Raw genomic sequence first — 21,696 nt, 5'->3', positions numbered from 1 at the left:
TTCAGGTGGAAAAAAGGTAAAATACGTTCCTTCTAAATTAAAACATTTTGAGCCACCTATTTCCCGTTTTTAGTAAAACTGAGAGTCCATAATTTGGTTATCTTGGTGATCACCTAAAGCATTTCAAAATTTTACATCCATACCAGAGACATTGAGTATAGACAGTATACTTCCCTGGAAACATATTTCTAAGTCATCTAACCGATCATTCCCCTACAATATTCCCTAATCCTAGTCACAGATTCTTAAATGCCCTAGATACTCTAGTTGGATCATAGTCAACATTCTAATAACTGGTCATATATGTCCATTGCCTATATGAACATGTCCTGATAGTCCAAGAAGGAAATAGCAAATTGAATGTCCCTTCAGGAAAAAATAAATTGTATATTGGACACTTACTTCTGGAATATTTGTATTTTCCATGAATCCAAATGATTAACAAATAATTTTATAGTTATCTTAAGGAAAATTTCAACAAATGTGTCTAATACATTTCTATCCTGGGTCTACCAGGCTCTCGTATCCCCTTTTCTGTTTCCACATTTCTCCCTTACCCCTCTATCTAGCATAGGATACGGGTGACAGCCTTACATGCTGCCATGAATTCATTCATACAAACTTGAACATCACACAGATGAATCCTAATTTGTGGGATTGATTTACAAGTAAAGTGTGCTGCAGTGAAGTGCACACCCATTCCGCACAGGGCATTGCATACCTTTAGGCTTTGTGTCATAAATATCATGTTTTTCATTCCCAGTAGGCTCCAAGAAGGCGTTCACATATGCAATGAGACCTATAAGAAAAGACAACTCTTTCGGTTGGTATGGTTTCCTTTTGTAAACTGTGTTATCAGATGATGTGGCAGAATCCGTGTGAAATATAAGTGTTAGTATGCAATATTTCTGTTCATGGAATAAAATTTGTTCAGTTCTCTTCTTGTAGCGTTTGATGCACAACTAGACAGGGTGAGAAGTAGCACTGGGAAGCCATAACTCTGTGTATCTTCCTTATGGGTTCTTCTCAGAAGTATCTCCACGTGGATGATTCTCTGTTTAAACTGGTTGAACTCTTTCAAACCCACTTTGAGAAATTAAGCAGAGTTAAAATTTCTCTGAAAGGCTACAAATATATGTACATTCCCAATACCAGAAACTAAATTGATGATCACTCTACTAGAGTGGCTGGTGGTTTTCAAACATTATCTTAAGCTTCTACTTAATTTCTAAAAGGAAATTATGAAGTTTCTTTCAATTATAATAGACTATTTAAACCAAGATCTGTGGAATGAGGGGAAGGAATTAATTATTATTTTTTATGTGTGTTCTATGTTAGGCTGACACCTCTGTGCGAGCAGACCAGCTATCCCCTTTTTCACCACTGCCTTAAATGTCTTCCTGACATGCTTTCTAAGGCCAACCGTAAACAGTGTTATTAAAAACATTCATTATCTGGTCCTGCAAGATGACTTAGGGAATAAAGGTGCTTACTACTAAGCATGATTACCTGAGTTCAATCCCCAGGACCCACATGGTAGAAAGAGGGAACTTACTCCTGTATGTTGTCTTCTGAGTTACACACACAGAACTTGGTACATGCACACACACACACACACACACACACGCACGCACGCACGCACGCACGCACACATGCACACACACACACACACACACATGACTTAGTACATGCACACATACCAACTATAATAAAATATTTCAAATAGTCAGTATCTATTGTGTATGTACGGATACACTTCTAAATACAGGGGTCAACTCTGTTAGAAAAAAGCTAAAACACCAAACAAACTCTTACCAATTTCAAAAAAGAAGAAAAGTGGACTAACTGTGTGCTTCTGCTAAGCCTTTTGTTAGGAGTTTGAACTGAGGTCTTCATCATTAGTGGAGGTTTCTTGTTCCATCAGGCATTAGTGGAAAAAGAGAAGTGGGACCTTGTTTTCTCAGTTCTAACTTTCCTAGGCTGAACACTGCTCTAGCAAGTTCCTTGCACATCATTAGATACTCCCCCTTTGCACTTTTAAATGTTTAAGAGAATGACCTTGAATTTTTCCATTGGAAGCCCAGACCCTGAGCTCACACACTTTGCAATACAGCTTAGACACAAACCTTTTAAAAGCCGATTCCTTTGACACAACTCCCAAGTTACCTTGTAGCAGAGCTGTGGAATAACCAGGGAAGCAACTGCAATATGGAACCCATCACTTACCCCAGTCACTAAGTTCAAGAAACTCAGGGCACATAGAGCCTTGTAAAGGTGATTCTGAGTACATAATACCCCTCATTTGGAGAAAATAAAAACATAATTTTCACAAATGAAGGAAAATATAAGCAATTATCAATAATCAGAGAAACAGAATATAAAATGTATATCTGCTTTATGACTATTGTGGAATAGAACACTAGTTATCTACAAAAGGACCAGCTCCAGTGGCCATTATTTTCCTAGAGGTTGATTAGAAAAGACCAAGCTGAACTTTAAAAAGTGGGAAAGAATTTGAGTAAGTGCTCTTCTGTAATGTTTATGATTCCAAGTAGACTTAGAATTCATTTTAGAACCCAGGTTACTATTATTGGGATAAATAGCCAATAGATAGAAAAAATAAGAGTTATATTTTACTTGTACATATCTAAAAACCATAAAAAATTATGCATCTTAATTTGAGTTCTATTTATGGGATCTCCTGAAAGCAGAAACTTAAATTCCCCCCTCTAAAAAATGTGTAGATCCTGGCTTAGGATGATGAGTTGAGCAGCTATCATAGAAGAGTATCTTAGGTCACTTTGTGAATGAGGGGATGCAGTTCAACTCTGGTGAGCTCATAGAGTTGCTAGAAACAGCTTTACCATGCCAAAGGGTGTCAACTACAATCCAGGAAAAATGGAGGTCTCCTCCTTTGAGAAGACACTCTCAGCCACACTGACACTCTTGCAAGTCTACATTGCTGCCATGGAGGTGCAGACGTCACAAATAGAAGGGTCAGTGATGGAACAAATGATCGCCCCCATCTGGAGGGTTTCTTTCTGCCTCATTCAGCATGTTGAGGATCAGGAGCACCCCAGAGTTTCAAGTCAATGTTTCCCTATAATGAATCTCCCAGATCATCTACAGAAGAGGTTATTGTCTCATTCCTGGTTCATTCACAGTTGTTAAGGAATGGTTTGGCTGTACTTTGTCAAAGATGTGTCAACATAATCAGAATTATACAAGAAAAGAATAGTTGAACTTGGATTTTTGAAAAACAAACTGGACTGGAGAACCAATTTCTGTCCAACCGCTCTAATAGCTTTCTTACATTTCTAAGAGTGTGTAAATTAAAGGCACCTGGCCATTGGTGAGCAACTTCCTTTATATATCATGTCTCCTCTTTGGTGCCTGTCACTTCTGAAACCAACTATCCCAAGACTCTGACAATAGACATTGGAAGAAAACATTGATGAGGGGTATTTACATCCCCCATGCCTCATGAAAATGCTTTTTATTCTCTGATTTCTATATTCAACCCCTCCCTTGCTTCTCAAAGCTTCTATTTGCCCTGACTAATTCTCAAATCCATTTCCCTTCTTAATCTTCCCAGACACAAACCAAAGTTTCATACGTTGAAACAGGAGCTAAAACTTGGGTGCTGCTTCTGCTCATTGGCCAGAGTATTTCTATCAGATATCTACACACACTGCTGGTGGCTCCACAGGACATCGTTGGCTTAAAAGGGCTGTTTTTAAACAGAGCTTCTGACTGGGGATTGAGATTTGATTCAAGCATTGATTGCATCACATCCCATACTGATGTGAGGTTACAATTACACTTATTATCTGTGACTAATGTCCCCTTCACTCATTTATAGCCCAGGAGAATTCCAGGGTACTTTAATGATGCCTTATTTCCACGGGGGAAAAAAACAGCAAAAGCTTTGTAAACACACACAAAGGTATTCCTTAAGGAGATTGGGAACCAATGAAACTACAAATTTCCTCACAAAACAAGTGCCAATTTGCATATTCCTTGAAGAAACTCTGGAGTCCTCGAAATTCAGCTTTAGCTGTTGGTTAGCTTTCATTATATTAGCTGCATTTTGAATGAATGTGGGCTCTCACTTCAAGAGGCATTTGAAATTTCCGCTGATGCCCTTGGAAAACGTCATGCCAAAGTAGCGTCAGCTCTGGGGTTTTCATAAACTTTTCTACCCGAGAAGGATAACAAGTTGTTTCCTTAGACTTCTATGGTCAAACTCTCAAAGCAAATTCTTAGTGTGTGTTCATATGGTAATTCTGTGACAGCTCTTTTGTCAAAATCTTGCTGAACAAAGATATCACACAGAACATAAAGTTAGAAAATGAATTAATAAATAGCTTTTCTCCAAGGCCAATTACTTAATGCTAAAGAAGAAAAAAAAACTTCTTTCCTGGGAATTATTTTTAGAATTATGTAAGATGATAATTACTTCTGAATATGAATTCATTATTGATTCGAGTCAGGACAGCATACCCACTTTCCTCTCAGAGAGAGAAGCTAACAATTATATTTTATAGCACTTGTCCTCAACTGTGTCTCCTTCACTGGCAGAGGGATCATGGTGTCTCTAGGTTTGGTTTTCCCATGTATAATGTGTGCCATGTGTCATATGTTATGTGTCTTTATGTCATTCAGGTATTTGTCACACTGTTGAAGGTGTGGGGGGGGGGGTCTGTTTAAAGAGTCAATGAGAAGAGTATAGGAGACAACTCTACTAAGGGCCCCTATGCCCACCCACCCCATCATGATGCGTAACTCTGTCCCCATGAATCTCTCTGATGGCTGTGCAGGGGTAACAGAGACAGTTCCGGAAGAACTTCCGGGAGCCGACAGAGCAGCTCAGAGACTGAGCTCAGGTGGTCCGACCAGCAGCGGGCCTGGAGCAGCACAGATTCTGACAGCTCCAACCGCAATCTGAAGCCCACCATGACCAAGACAGCAAGTTTTGGGGGCATCACGGTGCTGACCAGGGGCGACAGCACATCCAGTACCAGGAGTGCTGGGAAACTATCCAAAACAGGTAGGTATTACTACACGGGTCCCTGCCCTGGTGCTTCTTGGATTCTACACAGGCCATATGCTCTCCATTTCTCTTGACTTTGAATTAACTAGTGGCAGGATGATGAATTCCATTCCATTCTAGGAATCAGGAGGTGTATTTAAGTGGGTTACTGTGTCTTTCTAGCTAGCCACAAATGTTAAACACATCATTAAGCGTCTTACTGCTTAACACATGTTATCACAGGATGTTCTTGTAACCCAGTTTACTTATTTAAAGGTGATTACCTTAGCAAATACAGATGACAACTATTTAACAAAAATGTTTTTAAATGTAATGCTATGACATACCCATTGCAACTGCCTTGTAAGGTCATTATAATAGTAATAGATTCAGTTCCTGTATTAACACATTGTTCCTCTGATCCTGGACCTGCTATTATTTACACTATATGTACCTATTTCCTCCTCCAAGATATATAAATGATAACATCCCCACATTTAATGGTTATTAGGAAGACAAAAAGCTTCAATATATGCAAAGCAATTTGTGTAACTGGCATGTTGCAAGTGCCCAATCAGTGCTCATTTACATTTATTATGGCCATGGGATGTTTGTGTCCCTAATTTGCAGACGAGGAAGGCCAATCTCTGGAATGTTTAGTGTTTCCAAACTTCACTGAGAAGTGAAGGTAATTTTTTTGTTTCTTTATGATTTCTCCATTATTCTTCCTCTGGGGGAACAGTGATATTTTAAGATAGACAACTTAAGGAACATGCAAAGTGCTTTGGAAGTGATGATGAGTGACCTAGGAAATTCACTTGAACCATAGCTTTAGAATGCGTACAATCACAAGTTGTTTCACTCCAGAAGAGCAGACTCTCAGCTGGGAAGACTGGCTTCATCTGTGAATTGCTTACTGTGCAAGCATAAGAACTGGAATTTGATTCTCAGATCCAGTAAAAAGTGGGACTGGTGGCCTGTGCTGGTAATCTCAGCAGTGGGAAGGAAGAAACAGGTGGATCCCTGGGGCTCAGTAGCCAGGCAGCCTAGCCTGCTTAGTGAGCTCCAGGACACAGAGATACTGTGTGTCAAGAGGATGGTGGATGGTGCCTGAGGAATGATAACAGATACTGATTTCTGACTCTTACACTCAGAAAAAGAGGTCCTGTGTGTGTGTGTGTGTGTGTGTGTGTGTGTGTGTGTGTGTGTGTGTGCGCGCGCATGCTCAGTCTCGCACACACATGCGTGTACATGCACATGTGTGCAGGCACAAGGCTGGGGGAGGGGGAGTACAGCACTGCCACTTGAACTGTCACTGGGACTTGAACTGTGATTCCAAAAGGCCCTAGGTGTCAGGACTGGGGTCCAGGAGTGGAAGATCTAGGCAGAGGATGGAGAACCCCAGTTGAGACTTAGACATCGCTGCTCTGCACTGACTGCTTTTCCAGGTTCATGCTGAGAAGGAGTTTGCATAAAATGTGGGTCCCTTATGCTGATAGTTTAGTGTAATTACGTTGTTGACAAATTCCTCCTAAGAAATTATCTCATGTTTTCCTACATAGAAGGCAAATTAATAGCGTTTATTCAGAGCTCTTAGTATATACATATCATGGTGTTCCTTGGAGAGCGCAGGTGGGTGGGTGCCCTCTTCCTGAGAGCTCTGTTAAGCTCTTGATTCCGACTCTAATTAATTGCCCTCCTATCACACTATCACAGCATCTGAAATCCACACAAACCACTGCGGTGCACTTGAACTTTGGTAAACTAAAAAAGGTTAAACAGTTTCAGTTCTTAAGAAGCAGAAAGCAAGTGCCTTAAATGGTGCACTTAAAAATTCCAGCACCCCAAAAGAGCTCTTACCATTTTAAAATTAATCACCATTTTCCACGAACCAAACCCCTGTCACTTCCAAAGCGTAGCTCTTCGGAAGCATTTAAGACACTTCAAGGATGTTAAAGCGCCACACTCTTTGGAGAACCATTAGCGATTATAAGAGCTTCAGACATTTTTTTTCTTCTTTCAGTTTAAGTGTCTGCCTTCGAAAGCTTGTCAAGGTGCAGGCATGGAAAGGAGAAAGGGATTTTTTTTTTTTTTTAAGGAAATCAAGAGAGGATGTCAAAACGATCTTAAAACTTCCCAGGATGGTTTGATGAAGTAAACCTGCCAGTTTGGCTGTGATCAGCTGTAGCTTAAGTTTTCCTGCCTGGCCCACAGTCAGGATATATCTCTTTCACCTGCCAGTCCCACAGCCTCAGACCCGACCAAGTAAACACAGAGACTTAAATTGGTTACAAACTGTATGGCCGTGGCAGGCTTCTTGCTAACTGTTCTTATAGCTTAAATTAATCCATTTCCTTTAATCTATACCTTGCCACATGGCTCGTGGCTTACCGGCATCTTCACAAGCTGTTTCTCATCGTGGCGGCTGGCAGTGTCTCTCTCACTCAGCCTTCCACTTCCCAGCTTTATTCTCCTCCTTGCCCCGCCTATACTTCCTGCCTAGCCAACGGCCAATCAGTGTTTTATTGATTAATCAGCAACACATTTGCCATACATCCCACAGCACTCAGCTTCAGCACAGGTTTCCGATTTATTTTCTCATTGTTGTAGCAGAGCTGAAAACTTTTAAGGTCTTTCAGAGACCGAATGTGCTTCCTGAAAATGGGACGTTGAAGTTGCTCTTCTCCTCGCATAGGTTCCTGCTCTTTCTAGATGATAAACTTTTTCCATGCTGGAGACATAGTCCTGCATCAGCACACAGCATGTTACTGAGTGCAAACCCGGGGTCGCTGGAGGCTGGAGCTTTTTGCCAGAAGCCTAGCACGAGTCTATGGAGGTTGAGGATGCTGCTGTCACACTGACCGTGGGTACATTCTTGTGATGGCCCTTGTACTGCAGCCTTGTTGTCCCCTTGGGCTTGGCAGTATGGCTGAGCTTAGGCACACACTTCCTCCTGGCTCTGCCTCTGTCATCATTCTCCCCCACTGTTGAGCACCACAGCGATGGGTGTTCTCAGCTTCGGCATAATCCGAGACAGAAAGACTAGTTACATCACAGAGCATGCCTCCTCCGAGGCTTTTGCATCAGTAGGTGTCAAGGTGTCCAGTGGAGCCCGGCAATTTGCCTTTTCAGCAAGTTTCCAGGTAACAGTTGGTGCAGCCATCTATCTATACTTTGAAATAACCTCTCTATAGACATAAGACATCCTTTCACTTTTATAATTGGAGTGTCTGCATGACTTTATTTTCTGGATGTCATTCACTTTTGCTGCTGACTCCATGTCAACCTCCAAGAATTGTTTCTGATATTCTTATATTAATTTTAATGCCCTACTTTTGATTTTCTAGTTCAAATGCAAAGTATCTCCTCTTTCTACCACCTCCTCTTCTTTATTTTGGTTACTCCAAGGAACAGCCTGAGTATTTTCTTTCTCCTAATAATTTTGGGAGTTTTAGATAATTCTGATGAACTCTGACCCCCCCCCCCAATCTAGAAATATTTTTCTAGAGTTATTAACTAAGAAACAAGACTTTTGTGGCTTGGGATGAGACGAGGAAAGTGCTCAATGATGATAGAGAGGAGGTTGGTCATTATGATGAGGTCATCCCTGAGATGTGATTATTAATTTGTACTAATTGAGGAAATGTTCTACCATCCCTTACACCTTGATTTGAAATTTGGGGTACAGAACACTATTAGTTAGAACACTATTATTTACTTATTCATGCTTTTGCCCATGTCTGCAGTACCAAGAAGTAATTTCCTCCCATGGAGTGAATCTCAAATCCAACCACAAAGTGGTTGGTTACTTCATAGTAGTCATGCCATTGTTACACCAGTTGGTACATCTTGCCAGGTGTGTTGGTAGTACAGCGCACAGAATGAAGAACTGGGTAGGACACTTAGTATCTTCTCTCTGTTAGCATCCTGTATAGTGTCTTCCAACCCTATAAAAAGCTGGACAGCAGGAAGGGACTCTCCAGTTCAGTTCCAGTTTGTCTTCTCCATGGCCTGCAGCTAAAGTATGAGAATATCATCTTTCTTGATGACTAACATTTTATGTTAATTATTTACATTTAATCATTTCACAGTGTATCAGAACCAGCCTCACAGTGTATGCCATACATACATATATCTACTCTACGGTTTTTATTTTTCACTCTGACCTTAATAGAGCCGAATGAAGAAAAGAAATGAAGTTTTGATGCATAATACAGTGTGTATGTGCCTTGAGCCTTATTCTAACTGCATCAAGGAAGATGTCTACACATGTTTTACAATTGTATTTATGAAAAATATCCAAACAAACAACCTATAAAGGCAGGCTTTAGATCAGGCATTATGTATGTAGAGTTAGGATAAGGATTTGGAATTGACTAGTGACTACTAAAACCTATTTATTGACTTCCTTTAGGGTAATGAGAATGCTCTAAAATGGGACAGTAGTAGTGTTTGTACCACTTCAGCAATATACTAAAATGTATGAGATTCCCCACTATAAAAGATGAACTGTATGGTACATAAAATATATGTCAATAAAGCTGGGGACAAAATAACCTGATGGAACTAAAAGGAAGTTTTACATTGTATATTGTAGGTTGGTCACTGGGGAAATGTTCGTGTGTGTGTGTGTGTGTGTGTGTGTGTGTGTGTGTGTGTGTGTCCATCTGTCTGTCTGTCTTCATTGAGCAGCTAGAGCACCTCATTCTGTCTGTCTCCTCCAATTTCTCCTCCTCTTCTTTGTTAATCTTCCTCCTCCTTCCTCCTTTTCTTCCTTCCTTCCTGCCCACTCTCTTTTCTTTATTTTCCTCCTCTATCACTTCTTCTTCCTCCTTCTGCATTGTCCTCTGCCTCCTCTCCATGTTTTCCCTTCTTCTCTCTCCTGCATTGTCCTCTGCCTCCTCTCCATGTTTTTCCCTTCTTCCCTCTCCTTCTGCATTGTCCTCTGCCTTCTTTTCATGTTTTTCCTTCTTCTTCTTTCTCCCCTCCTTTTTCTTCTACTTTTTCAGGTTTTTAAGCACAATAGCTTCAAGTCAGTCTAATATTTCAAAGCATCCAAATGTTCCCTGTTTTGTGTAGAGTAAAATTCCAACCTTCAGTTCCTGCCGATCTAGCCCCTCACTTACTTGCAATGTTTCGTGAAAATGGCTCCCCCATCTAAGAAAGGCAGCCTGGGTTATAAAGTAGGAAGAAACTGGGATTTATGTCTTAAAGGCACAGAAACACTCTGAAAATGAGATTAAAAAAAGAAGTCTGTCCGAAACTTGGTCAAGTATGGGAAACGACGCCATCTCCCCCATCTTGCTCCCAGCCAGTCTGGAGGATTTATAGCAGAGAGCTCTGAGGTTGAAGCAACAAGCACTTCCTGGAAAGCTGGGGTGTGTTAGTGCAGACTGGAGCTGAGGCCCCTTCCTCCTGTGCTTACCCTTCTGCCCCATACTTCCTAGTTCTGCATTTTGCTTTGCTTTGTGGTTTTCCCTTTTCTTCTTCCCAAATCTCTCTAGATGGGAGGGCACACCGAGTTTCTCTTCCAGCTGTCCTGCTGTCTATTACCTCTCCTGCTTCCTGGAAGCTGCTACGCACCCCTCTGGGACTACCTTTGTATCTAGCATCTTCTGGAACTTGGCCAAGCTTGGTCAGGGCCCAACACTACCTGGCTGCCACTTGAGCAACACGGGTGAACTGGATGTGTGGCCTGCAGGCTTAGAGCTTAGATTACATGGGAAGTCAGGTTGCCTCAGTTGGACTCAGATCACTCCTACACAGTAATCAGGCTCTGGAAAATGTATCTGACAAATCTGGGACCCATTCTGATTTTGAGCACCAGGTTTCTGTAGAAATTAGACCACTCACAGTGCTAAGCACGGTGCTTGTCACACCAACATAGTGTTTAAATAGTTGCCCTTCCTTCCTTTAAGCCCCTGGAAAAAGAAAGCCAGAAACATTTTAAACTCTTGGAACCTAAAACTCTTAAGTCTTCAAGTAGCAATTTCAATATGATTTGAACCTTGGAACACTTCTCACCCTGTGCTTTTATAATTCCTATGAATGTTCATTTTTAGTCAGGTATTTCAGTGGTGCAGATGTGTAGACTATCACTGTACCTGTTCCAGATGACCAAGGCTCACAAACTGGCCCAAGCAAACAATAAAGCTGACCTTAAAGAGCTTCTAACACTCACTGACTTTGTGGCTAATTTTCTATCAGTTTATTTTCTCATGGCTGTGAACAAATATTTGGACTCACAATCTGAAGCTATGGTCCATCATGGAAACTGATTATTTCTTTGAAGTAATTAACGTTGAAAGTTGCTCCCAGTCAGAAGTTTGGAAAGATGTTAGAATCCAGGTGTAGCTGTTTCTCCTCAACTCCCGATTCTATACCTGTTCTCCTAAGTCACCCCTTTCCTTATAGGAAATACTATTTTATTTTTAATTTGTTGTGGCTACAGGTTTAGTTCAGAGCTATAGCTCTTCTGGATTCACTCTCCAACATCATAAAAATAATTCCCACTCGTGCAATGCTGCATTCTCAACAGTAATTGTCCACTTCTCTACTTATATAGGGGATAAATATCAGTTTCTATAAGTCCCCTTCAAATTTAGCTGTATGGGGGCTTGAGGAATGGAACTTCAGAAACATGCATGGGACATCATGACCTAAGACCCCCCAAATTGACATCTCTTTGTCCTCCACCCTGTCCCTGATTCCTATCAGTCTCAATAAGAGAAGTATTTCACATAGCATTAAATACTCAAGAAATGGGAATTTGTAGGTGTAGCTTGAGTCCCATGTACCAGTTTATCTTCTAGACTGTACATGCAAATATTGAAAGAATGTTTGTCTTTAATCCACCCTTCCCTAGAAAAATTGGCACACCTGAGAAATAGGAAGCAAGGATTTCCATAAATACAAGCTCAAGATGTGGAATAGACACTGGCTAATCCTATCCTTCAGCACACATCTCAAACTCCCCAATGTCCCCTTATGAAGCAGTCAGCCTTTTGATGTCTGGCTATTATCTCTCTACTTCTCTGGGTACCAAATGATTTGTTGATTCCTCTCTTTCTGCCAGGTTCTGAGTCTTCCAGCAGCGCAGGCTCCTCAGGATCGTTGTCCCGCACTCACCCACCTCTGCAGAGCACGGCCCTGACCTCTAGTGTGGCAGCTGGTTCTCCTGGCTGTATGCCCTATTCAGAGAATGGAATGGGGGGCCAGGTCACTCCCAGCAGCACCAGCTACATCCTCCTTCCACTTGAAACTGCAACTGGTATCCCACCTGGAAGCATCCTTCTTAATCCACACACAGGTCAGTCCTCCCCTGCTCTACTGTGGACACGAATTATTAAAGGTTTGTTCTTCTGTTTGATAATTGAAATTTGCTATCAAGGTTTCTGAAAAATTCTTGAGTAGGGGGCAGAGTGTGGGGACCACTTGGTGGTGACTTTGGGGAAGTCTGGATTACAGCTATGTGTGTAAAGGCATCAACATTCATATAGATCAGAGACGTCCCAAGAGTGACCCTTTCTCAAGGGTTATTGCTGGGGCTCCATGGTAGATCACATGCCTGACATGACTAAGGCCTTGGGTTTAATTCCAAGCCCTGAAAAGGGAGAGGAGAAGGAGGAAGTGGAGGAGGAGAGGAGGAGAGGAAAGGAGAGGCGAAGGAGATGAAGAGGACACCAGGCAGCAGCTGAGGCAGCATCCCCTTCTCTGGATCCCTTCTTCCTTGGCTGTGGAGAGTTTTATCCCATTCTGAGGACCTAAGATCAGAGTCAGCAATGTTCTGAGCTGATATATACCACCAAAAACTTGGTGTTTCTCACACTTAATGCTCAGTATTATGTCTGATATATTTTTCACTCAACAGCATTCAAGAATGCAAGGCATCCCTTGAATCTACCCCAGCTCCCTGATTATAGAAGATTATAGAACTTTACCCAGTTCCTGCAGAGTTAGAAGAACCCACATAAGTAAAGAGAATAATGACAAGCCATTAAATAGCTCCTCGTGGGGAAAATAGACCCAGGCTACTTATAGTAGGGCTGGGAAACTGTCCCTTCCATAATTATGGCTCATTCCATGATGAATAGCCAATTTCCCTAGGGGACTAGATAGCTCCATGTTAACAACAAAAAACCTAGGACATTGAGGATCCAACCTCAGTAGATAAACTGAAGAGAATCCTGAAGGAAATCTGCCTAGGCCCCCTCCAAGACCTCATTGTCAATACTCTTTAGGATCTCAGGAGGGAAAAGGACTCTTTGGGTTGAAGTGTGCCAGCCTCCCCAAGAAACATACCAAAGTTCCCCCAGCACAGAGAGCTGGGAGTCCAGAATGTTATTAGAGCTATGCTGGCACACTTAACCTTAAGAGCTTTTTATCTGTGACTGTAAAGAATGGAATTCTCTGGAAAGGAGTCTGAAGTTTAGCTCTGGTATGTAGAGTATTACTTCAGTTATCTAAGCTTGAAAATACAACAGCTGAACATCTCACATGAGTGATCTGTCTGGCTGGGTCTGCTCACATAGAGAGTGGTAGTGGCAATTAGGGTCCTCGGTGCAATACGAGAACTATGGTAAAATAGCTCCTGGGGTAACTGTGTGTCCTCATAAAGCATATGGCGTGTTCTCCGAGCATGGGATTTGATGGAGACATTCTGAAAGTGCTGTGAGTATGAGAGAACAGAAACCATAACCATTTTATCGAAAGCCACTTGAAAGCCTCCGACTGGCTTCTTCTGAAAAGCATTTCTGAATGGCTCCGGTTTTATTGGGATTATTGTAAGCTTCATAAGAGAAATTAAAGGACACCAATATCATATCCACTACTCTGCGCTCTGACTGAAGGATGATCTGATTGTTGGAGAATAGCTTTTGCTGTTGATTAGATAGAGGGCTTGCAGAAAGGAGTGGGAACGGAATTTTCGGGTTTTTTTTTTTGTGTGAGTGTGTGTGTGTGTGTGTGTGTGTGTGTGTGTGTGTGTGTGATTTGTTTTAAGCAGAATTTCAGAGTGTCTTTAAAAAGGCACAACAGTATGTTTTGTAGAGTATTATTAGCAATGATAGCACGGCTTTGCATCTGTGTATATATTATCATATGTTATCTCACTTATTTAGCAAAGACATAGAATTCTGCTTATGCCAAGTTCTGATTCTTATTCATTGGCTGGAGTCACTTAAGGCTGTTATCAAAACATCTCTCTTTGAGAAAGGCTTTCAACTAGAGGGAAGGCACTGCTGAATGGCTTCTCTACAGGCCTTAGTCTGCTCTGACAGACACTAGGCATTGAATTATCCCTCAGGAAAACACCACAGTTATTGTATTTTATAGTACAGCTGAGTGATGGGCGGTGGAAAATCACGTTTCCTGGTGAGGTAGATGGCTCAGTGGTTAAAGTACTAGTTTTGAAAGCCAGGGGCAGGAGTGAGGATCCCCAGAATGCCTGTGATTGCCTGGAAGGTGTGGAAGTTTGCCTGCACTTTGAGAGTTGGGAAAATGGAAACAAGAGATGCCTGAAACACACTGGCTAGCAAGACTAGCCAAACTGTCTTTGAGTTCACCTGAGATATCTGGTCTCACTGAATAAGGGGCAAGTGATTGAGGAATACTCCTGACATCCACCTTGGCCTCCACAAGCACATGCAGTCATAAACTTGTACTTACACACATGTGAGTGTGTGCACACACACCTGTGCCCACATATATGCAAACATAAATATGCACATACCACATACACATTAAAAAAAAGAAATTATATCTCTTCTTTCTAGAGTGCCTTCAGTTCCATTGATTGAAAACATATACATGCAGGGTTGGGGAGATGGCTCAGTGGTTAGAAGCACACATTGCTCCTGCAGAAAGTTTGGTTTCCAGCACCCAGGTCAGGTTGCTCACAAACATCTGTAAATCTGCCTCCACAAGATCTGACATCTCTGACTTCTGTGGGCAAACACACACATATACACACATAGGCACATGTACACACACACACATACATGTGCTTTCACACACATGCACACATATACATGAAAACTAATCAAAGGAAAACACATGCATGTGCTTAAAGTATGTAATACATACTGCACACCTATCGGTGGTATGTGTATGTGTGCCTGTAAGTACACAAATGATACGTACTATGTGATTCTTCCATGATCTCTACTGTACTCCATGTCTTCTGGGCTGAAACCCATCCTTTGCTACTGTCACCATGGGTGAGAAATCTCTCTTCATACCTTCCCAAGCACATGACACAAGTACTTTCATGTTAAGCACCAGCAGTACCTTGTTTCCCATGCCCTTGGCAAGTTCCCTTGTTAGCATATTTGAAATCAATTTGTGGGGAAAGACTGTACTATTAATTAATTAATTAATTTTTAAATCCCTAGAATGAGTGACAGACTTCTAGGTATAATACAAGTACTGGATGGTTACTGGTGAAATAATATCTACCAGCCATCACGTGTGTTTATCTAGATAGCAGAGTGATTTCCCACCCAATGTCATATATTTAAGAATGTGCTTCATGTATGAAATTAGAATTGGCTGAGCTTGCAAGATTGGGTCAGTGGGCAAAAGTGCCTGCTTCCAAGCCTGACCATCTGAGTTTCATCCTTAGAACTCATATGAAGGGAAGGAACTGACTCCTACAAGTTATTGTCTGATTTGCTGATGTGTGGTACATGTGTGTCCTAATCATGTGTATACTGCATAAAACAGAGTAGAACATCCTTTGCTTGTATAATGGACTGAACTTTTGCCATGTCTTAGACATAGGGCATACTAAGAACTCTCCTGTGTATTCCTGTGGCTGCCCCAGGACAGCCACAGCTATAGAGGAATTTCCTGTGTATATGGGAATACAAGGTCGTATGTGTGTGGGAGGGTGTGTGTGTGTGTGGTGTGTACCCATAGGTGGACAGAAGCCAGAGGGGGATGTCAGATGTCTACTCTATTGATCTCCACTTTATTCCCTTGAGACAGAGTCTCTCTCCCTGAGCTGTGGTTAGACTAGGGGCCAGTAAGCTGCCGCCATCCTCCTGTCTTTACCTCCCAAAGCAGCTGATGTAAATGCAAGCATGCAACCACCCCAGCTTTTTGAATGGGTGCTAGGAGTTCAAATTCAGGTCCTCATACTTGTTTGGCAAGCACTCTTACCTACTGAACCCTCTCCCAGAGCCCCCAGAGATTTGAATTTTGTCTTCACCACAGACATCTCTCATTCAGCCTCACTCAGGTGCTTTCTGATTCCTCCTGGCTATTTTCAGGTACCTGGATGAGTGGGTAGTCACAAAGTGACTGTCTCTGGCAGGCAAGTCCAGAATCTTTGCCGTGATCTTCCTTTAGCTGTCCTGGACCCCAGCTTCCTTTGGTTGGTTCTAGCAGAAGCTTCACTGCAATCTGAAAATACCCACAGGCAGCCTCACTCACACTTCAGCTGATGTGCTGTCACGCTGCTTTCTCTTCATCTTGTGCAAAACCACGACTGTGTAAGGGCGCAGCATTTGGGGAGGTCCTCGCTCTGGAGAAGCTCCCAGTACAGTCTCTTTCAGATGCTCCTCCTGGGCTTCTACAATCCTAGAATGTCACCAGGATTCCCAGCTTCTGTTTATCCAAAGTGCTTCTGCATTGTGCTCCAACGTGCCCTGAAATGTTGGTGCACTGTTTGTCAAGATGTCTTGTAAGGGCTGAGTTAATCCTTACCTACAGGATTTGTCAACATTTGCATACACAGCGTTCTACACAGTAGGAAAACAAAAGCCACCCCGTTACCATTCTATGAAGTGGAGAACAGGCATGCTTTGGTTTCAAGAGCTGATGACAGTTTTCTCTCTTATGTGACTTTCCTTGTGTTTGTTTCCTTGTTACTAAGATATTTATAACTCTTTCTATGGAGGGGACATTTGCATTATGTTTTACTTCCTAACACTTACTCGGGGACACAAGCATGCCACACAGTACCTCTGGAGGGCAGAGGACAACCTGTGGGAGTCAGTTTTCTCCCTCCACTGTGGGGATCCTTGGGACTGAATTCAGATCATCAGGCTTGGTGGCAAGAACCTTTATCTGCTGAGCCATCTCACTGACCTATAGTCAGTTATTTTAAATGTATTTTTTTTATTTTTTGCTTTCCTGCAATAATAACAAAGTGCTCTGCCTTATATAATTATCCAATAATTACCTAATATTGAAATAATAGCTGATATGTTGGTGTGGACTGTGGAAAACTTGCTAATACATGTGGTTGAGAGAAAATGTATTTTACATCCAGTCCCTTTCTCTTCCCCTGCTTTGAACTAAAGGCACTCCAGCTTATCTCCGACATCAAGCATTTCCTCCCTGTGCCCAATGTGCATGCTGTGGCCCACTGGGCCTGCTCCTGAGGCTTCTGCCACCATCGCTTCTATCAGACTGAATAAGCTCAGGCCCAGCTGGGCTTTTCTTTCCCTTGCAGTCTGCAGCAGCTGTCACTCAAACTAATTGCTTGTATCAGTGTAATTTTGTATCTGGATTGATGGAATTCGTCAGACACAGAGGAGTTACTGTCTCCTGACTTGAAAGCCAACAGCCGTCTGGCCCAGGTGTCTTTGGGAAGTTTCTTTGGTTCTCTTCTCTGGCAACCACAGCGGCTTTCCCTCAGCTCTGCCACCTTTCCTGGGTGGGCACCGAACTGGTGCTTTCCTTCTCCTGCCGTCTCCAGGCCCAGCCATCTCTGTCTCAGGGATCATTAGGACTCTCGTGGGCAGCTATTTTGAGCCTTCTCTTTCTTTTCACCATAGTGCGCTGATCACATTTCAAGCTGAGATTGTAGAGTTTATCTGTCACAAAGGACATCTGAGCATTCGAGGTCATATTCTAACTGGAATTATAGGTAGATTTTCATATGTCTCAGACATGGTGGCTAAAAGCTAGGTCATAATAATAAAAAAAAAGGATTCATTCACGTGTGTGTGAGAGAGAGAGCTAGTGTATGTTCATGTATGTGTACTTTGGGTAAGTGTTCCTATAGGTACACATATTTGTGCAGGTGTAGGCCCACGTGTGTGGGTGAATGTGTGTGTGTTTGTGTGGGTGTGGGTATGTGTCCTATGAGACCATAGGTAAACAGCAGGTGTATTTCCTCAGTGGCTATTCATTTTGTTTTTGAAACAAGGTCATTTATCGGCCTGAGGCTCACCTGACTGGTCTAAACTCACTGTCCAGGGAGCCCCAGGAATCTTCCTGACTCCACCTCCCCAGCATTGGGGTTACAATAAAACTGAGTGAGAACATTCAAAAGACTGGTAGACATGTGCTGTGGGATGTTCTGTACGGCAAATGCGTTGCTGATTAGTCAATAAATAAAACACTGATTGGCCATTGGCTAGGCAGGAAGTATAGGCGGGACAAGGAGGAGAATAAAGCTGGGAAGTGGAAGGCTGAGTCAGAGAGACACTGCCAGCCGCCACCAGGACAAACAGCATGTGAAGACGCTGGTAAGCCATGAGCCATGTGGCAAGGTATAGATTAATAGAAATGGATTAATTTAAGCTGTAAGAACAGTTAGCAAGAAGCCTGCCATGGCCATACAGTTTGTAACCAATATAAGTCTCTGTGTTTACTTGGTCGGGTCTGAGTGGCTGTGGGACTGGCAGGTGAGAGAGATTTGTCCTGACTGTGGGCCAGGCATGAAAACTCTAGCTACAGACAAGTTTTTAAACTGAAGTAATTTTTTTAGCCTTTTCCAGATTGCTAGCTTTGGGGAACAATGAATTACATGTCTAAAATCTAGAAAAAAAAAACTTAGTTTTTAAGAAAAAAAAATCATATAACAAAATGTAGCTAAAACTAAATGGAAATAGTAAGAATCGCATAGTAAGCCTTCTTGTCAGACTGTCTTTGGACCTTCAGCCCATAATTAATGACCCGGAGACTTATTGTTATGAAAGCTTGGTCTTAGCTTAGACTTTTCCCCAATAAGCTCTTAGAACTTAATTAACACATACATTTTTTGTAATCTACGTTCTGACATGTGGCTTGGTTAACTCTTGCTCATAAGGCACACCTGATTTGCTCTGATTCTGCTGATGAAATTGCACACCTAGATTCCTCCTCCCAGTTTCTCCCTCTGCCTGGAAGTTCTGCCTATACCTCTTGCCTAGCTATTGGCCATTCAGCTTTTTTTATTACACCAATCACAGTAATACATCTTCATACAATGTACAAATATTCCATAACAAAATCAGATTCCTGGAACATTAAAAACTTAAAAAATGTTAAGTGGATCTGGTGGTGCATTTCTATAATCCTAGCATTTAGGAATTTGGGCAGATTCTATGTCCCAGTTTTCCAGACCCAAAAAGAAATCACTCAACTTAATCAGCATATTTTCTGTGAGTGTATTCCTGGTTCATTTTCTGTAGCAGTCAGTGGTTTCATTATGAGACTACTGTCATAACTTCTTTAGTCCTGCAAGATATACTTGTTGATATGCCATGATTCAAGTTTCCAAGTTAATTTGTTTGCTCCTATTTCATAACAGTACATTGTTTTATGGGGGTCATATGTATACTCCCCACCTGGAATACTCTGCTTCCTCTGAGTCAGTTTTTAAATTTTATCTCCCATCTGCCACCCCCACCCTGTCTATCTTGCTCTCTCTCCTGCTCACTTCTTGTTGGCTAAATTCTCTCCCATGAAACTGCCAATCCTAGCTTGTTCTGCCTACATATGACTAAGACTGTCAAGGCAGGGTTCCTGTATATGATGCTTCTAGTTCTGAATAAGCATGCTCCCGAAAGTCTTGTGTACTCAGTAAAATGCACAGACTCAGGTTTAGGATACATGCTGCAGGGGAGCTCAACTTTCTGCTCGCACTGTCTGCCAACACCCAGTGGGGAAGGCTTCTCTCCAGAGCACACTTGTCCAGGGCGTCTTTCTCCCTCTAGGCATTTTTCTTAGGTTTTTGCAGTGCACTTCTGAGTTCATCTCGTAGAGAAGCACACACCTCAGCTCTCTCTTCTACGGGGGGCTGCAAGGTATGGGAAAGGGAAGCAGTCGCTTTCCTCCTGTACCATTTCTTTTCCCTCCTATTTTGCCAATATTGCTGTGGCCCTGCATGACAGTACAGCTTCCATGGCTTCCACCTTCCCTGCCTGGATCCTCGTGCATTGGCTATGTCTTTCAGTTCTCACTGTTACTGTCATGGTTCAGGCTGTGCTGTGAACTCTTCGTGTATATTTGATAAGTCAGTTATATTGGGCAGGTAAACTGATTTGGAGTTTCACTATGCAGAGGCACCTCCTGAGGGCTCTCTCCCTTACTGTTTATTTGTTGCTGCTGCTCCTGCTGTTGTTTAGTTTGCCAAATAAGTTGCCTGGTCTCTCTGAGTCTAACTTTATTTCTGCTGAGGTGGAACTGAGAATGCATATTCACAGGGCTGTTGAAAGATCTGTGTGTAAGGCTCCTGCCTGCCACACTGGAAATGTGTTCTCTGTTTACCCCTCATGTCCCCTTCTCTCAACTCCTGCCTTCTGCTCTCCACAGCATGACTCTCACTTCCATGTCCTTCTTGTGAGCCTCCATCTTTTCCTAAACTTCAAAGCCACACAGTCACTAAGCAACCAGCAACATCACAGTGAACGTGCCATTATCCCAAAAGATGGTTCTGTGAGTTTGGATCCAGCCTAAGATAGTTTTGGTCACAAGTCGTAACACTGTGTCTCCCAAGCTAAGTCCACATCACTCTAGAAGTATAAAACTTTATAAAGAAAAACAAAATTACAAAATCTATAGGAAAATGGATGGAACAGGGAAAAAGTATATTAAGTAAAGCAGGTACTTTCCCAGGCTTGGAAGGATAAATACTGCATATTTTTCTCTCATGTGGACCTGGCTTTCACTTGTAATATGTATATATCTGTGTGGGAGTAAGTGTGGGTAGATGTCTGGCAACTGAAAAGGGCCCATGAGATGTGAGAAATGATATTTTAAGAGAGGGAGGTGGGTGAGGTAATAGAATACATGTAATTTGTAACTAGAGAGGGGAATAAGGAGGATAGGAGGGTACAGTGGGGATGAGCAGAAGAGAGATGAGGGGATCGGTCAAAGCTAAGCATGTAAGAAAATGCTATGGGGAAACTTGTTCATTGACTAATTAAGTAAAATAACCAAGAACCTCAGGTTGTGTGTGCTTAGAGAAGTGAGTGATGGATTGTTTCATTCCCTTGCTTTGTGTATGCATTTGTGGGACTATAATAATTCTTGTTCGGTGGCCAGACCGAGTAGAAGCAAAATCAGTGTTTTGGCAGATAGCTTGAGACTGGATGTAGTCAGAGTTGTATAACTGGAAAGTATCTGCTGTTGCTCAGTGTACATTATCTCCCTGATGCTGTGAGATACAGGGGCAAATCCTAGGGCTGCATGAAGACTGCTTCTGCACAGGCCTTTCTACTGGTTTCCACTGTCCACACTTTCCTTATCTTGCCAAATCTCCCTAAATGATGTGAATTTATTTGTGGCTTCTTAAGTTACTACATGCTCACCCAGTCATCCAGTTCAAACTAGTTTGGGTCACAAGCAGTAACACATTGGCTGTGGAGCAGGGTCCATGTCTTGAGTTCCTATTGCACACCCTTTCACTTTAGGGTATTTTCAGAGATCTAGGAGAGTGCCTTTTTTTC

General features: G+C 42.2%; 1 protein-coding gene across 17 annotated transcripts in view; it reads left to right on the top strand.

Moving 5' to 3' along the window:
- Arpp21 (cAMP regulated phosphoprotein 21) overlaps positions 1-21,696 on the top strand; it is a 121,130-nt gene that overhangs the window by 35,240 nt on the left and 64,194 nt on the right. For 5 of the 17 annotated variants that reach the window (XM_059267156.1, XM_059267152.1, XM_059267158.1 and 2 more), the window contains 2 exons: positions 4,821-5,050; positions 12,108-12,341. In XM_059267156.1, the coding sequence (XP_059123139.1) occupies positions 4,821-5,050; positions 12,108-12,341 (464 nt within the window). Of the gene's footprint in view, positions 1-763; positions 824-4,820; positions 5,051-9,605; positions 9,609-12,107; positions 12,342-21,696 lie in introns of all 17 variants that reach the window. The other 12 variants (XM_059267157.1, XM_059267148.1, XM_059267149.1 and 9 more) reach the window with 7 other exon arrangements.

This window comes from Peromyscus eremicus, chromosome 7 (genome assembly GCF_949786415.1).
Source record: "Peromyscus eremicus chromosome 7, PerEre_H2_v1, whole genome shotgun sequence".
NCBI lineage: Eukaryota > Metazoa > Chordata > Mammalia > Rodentia > Cricetidae > Peromyscus > Peromyscus eremicus.
Note: the sequence above shows the minus strand (reverse complement) of the source record. Positions and strands in the feature narration are given on the sequence as shown.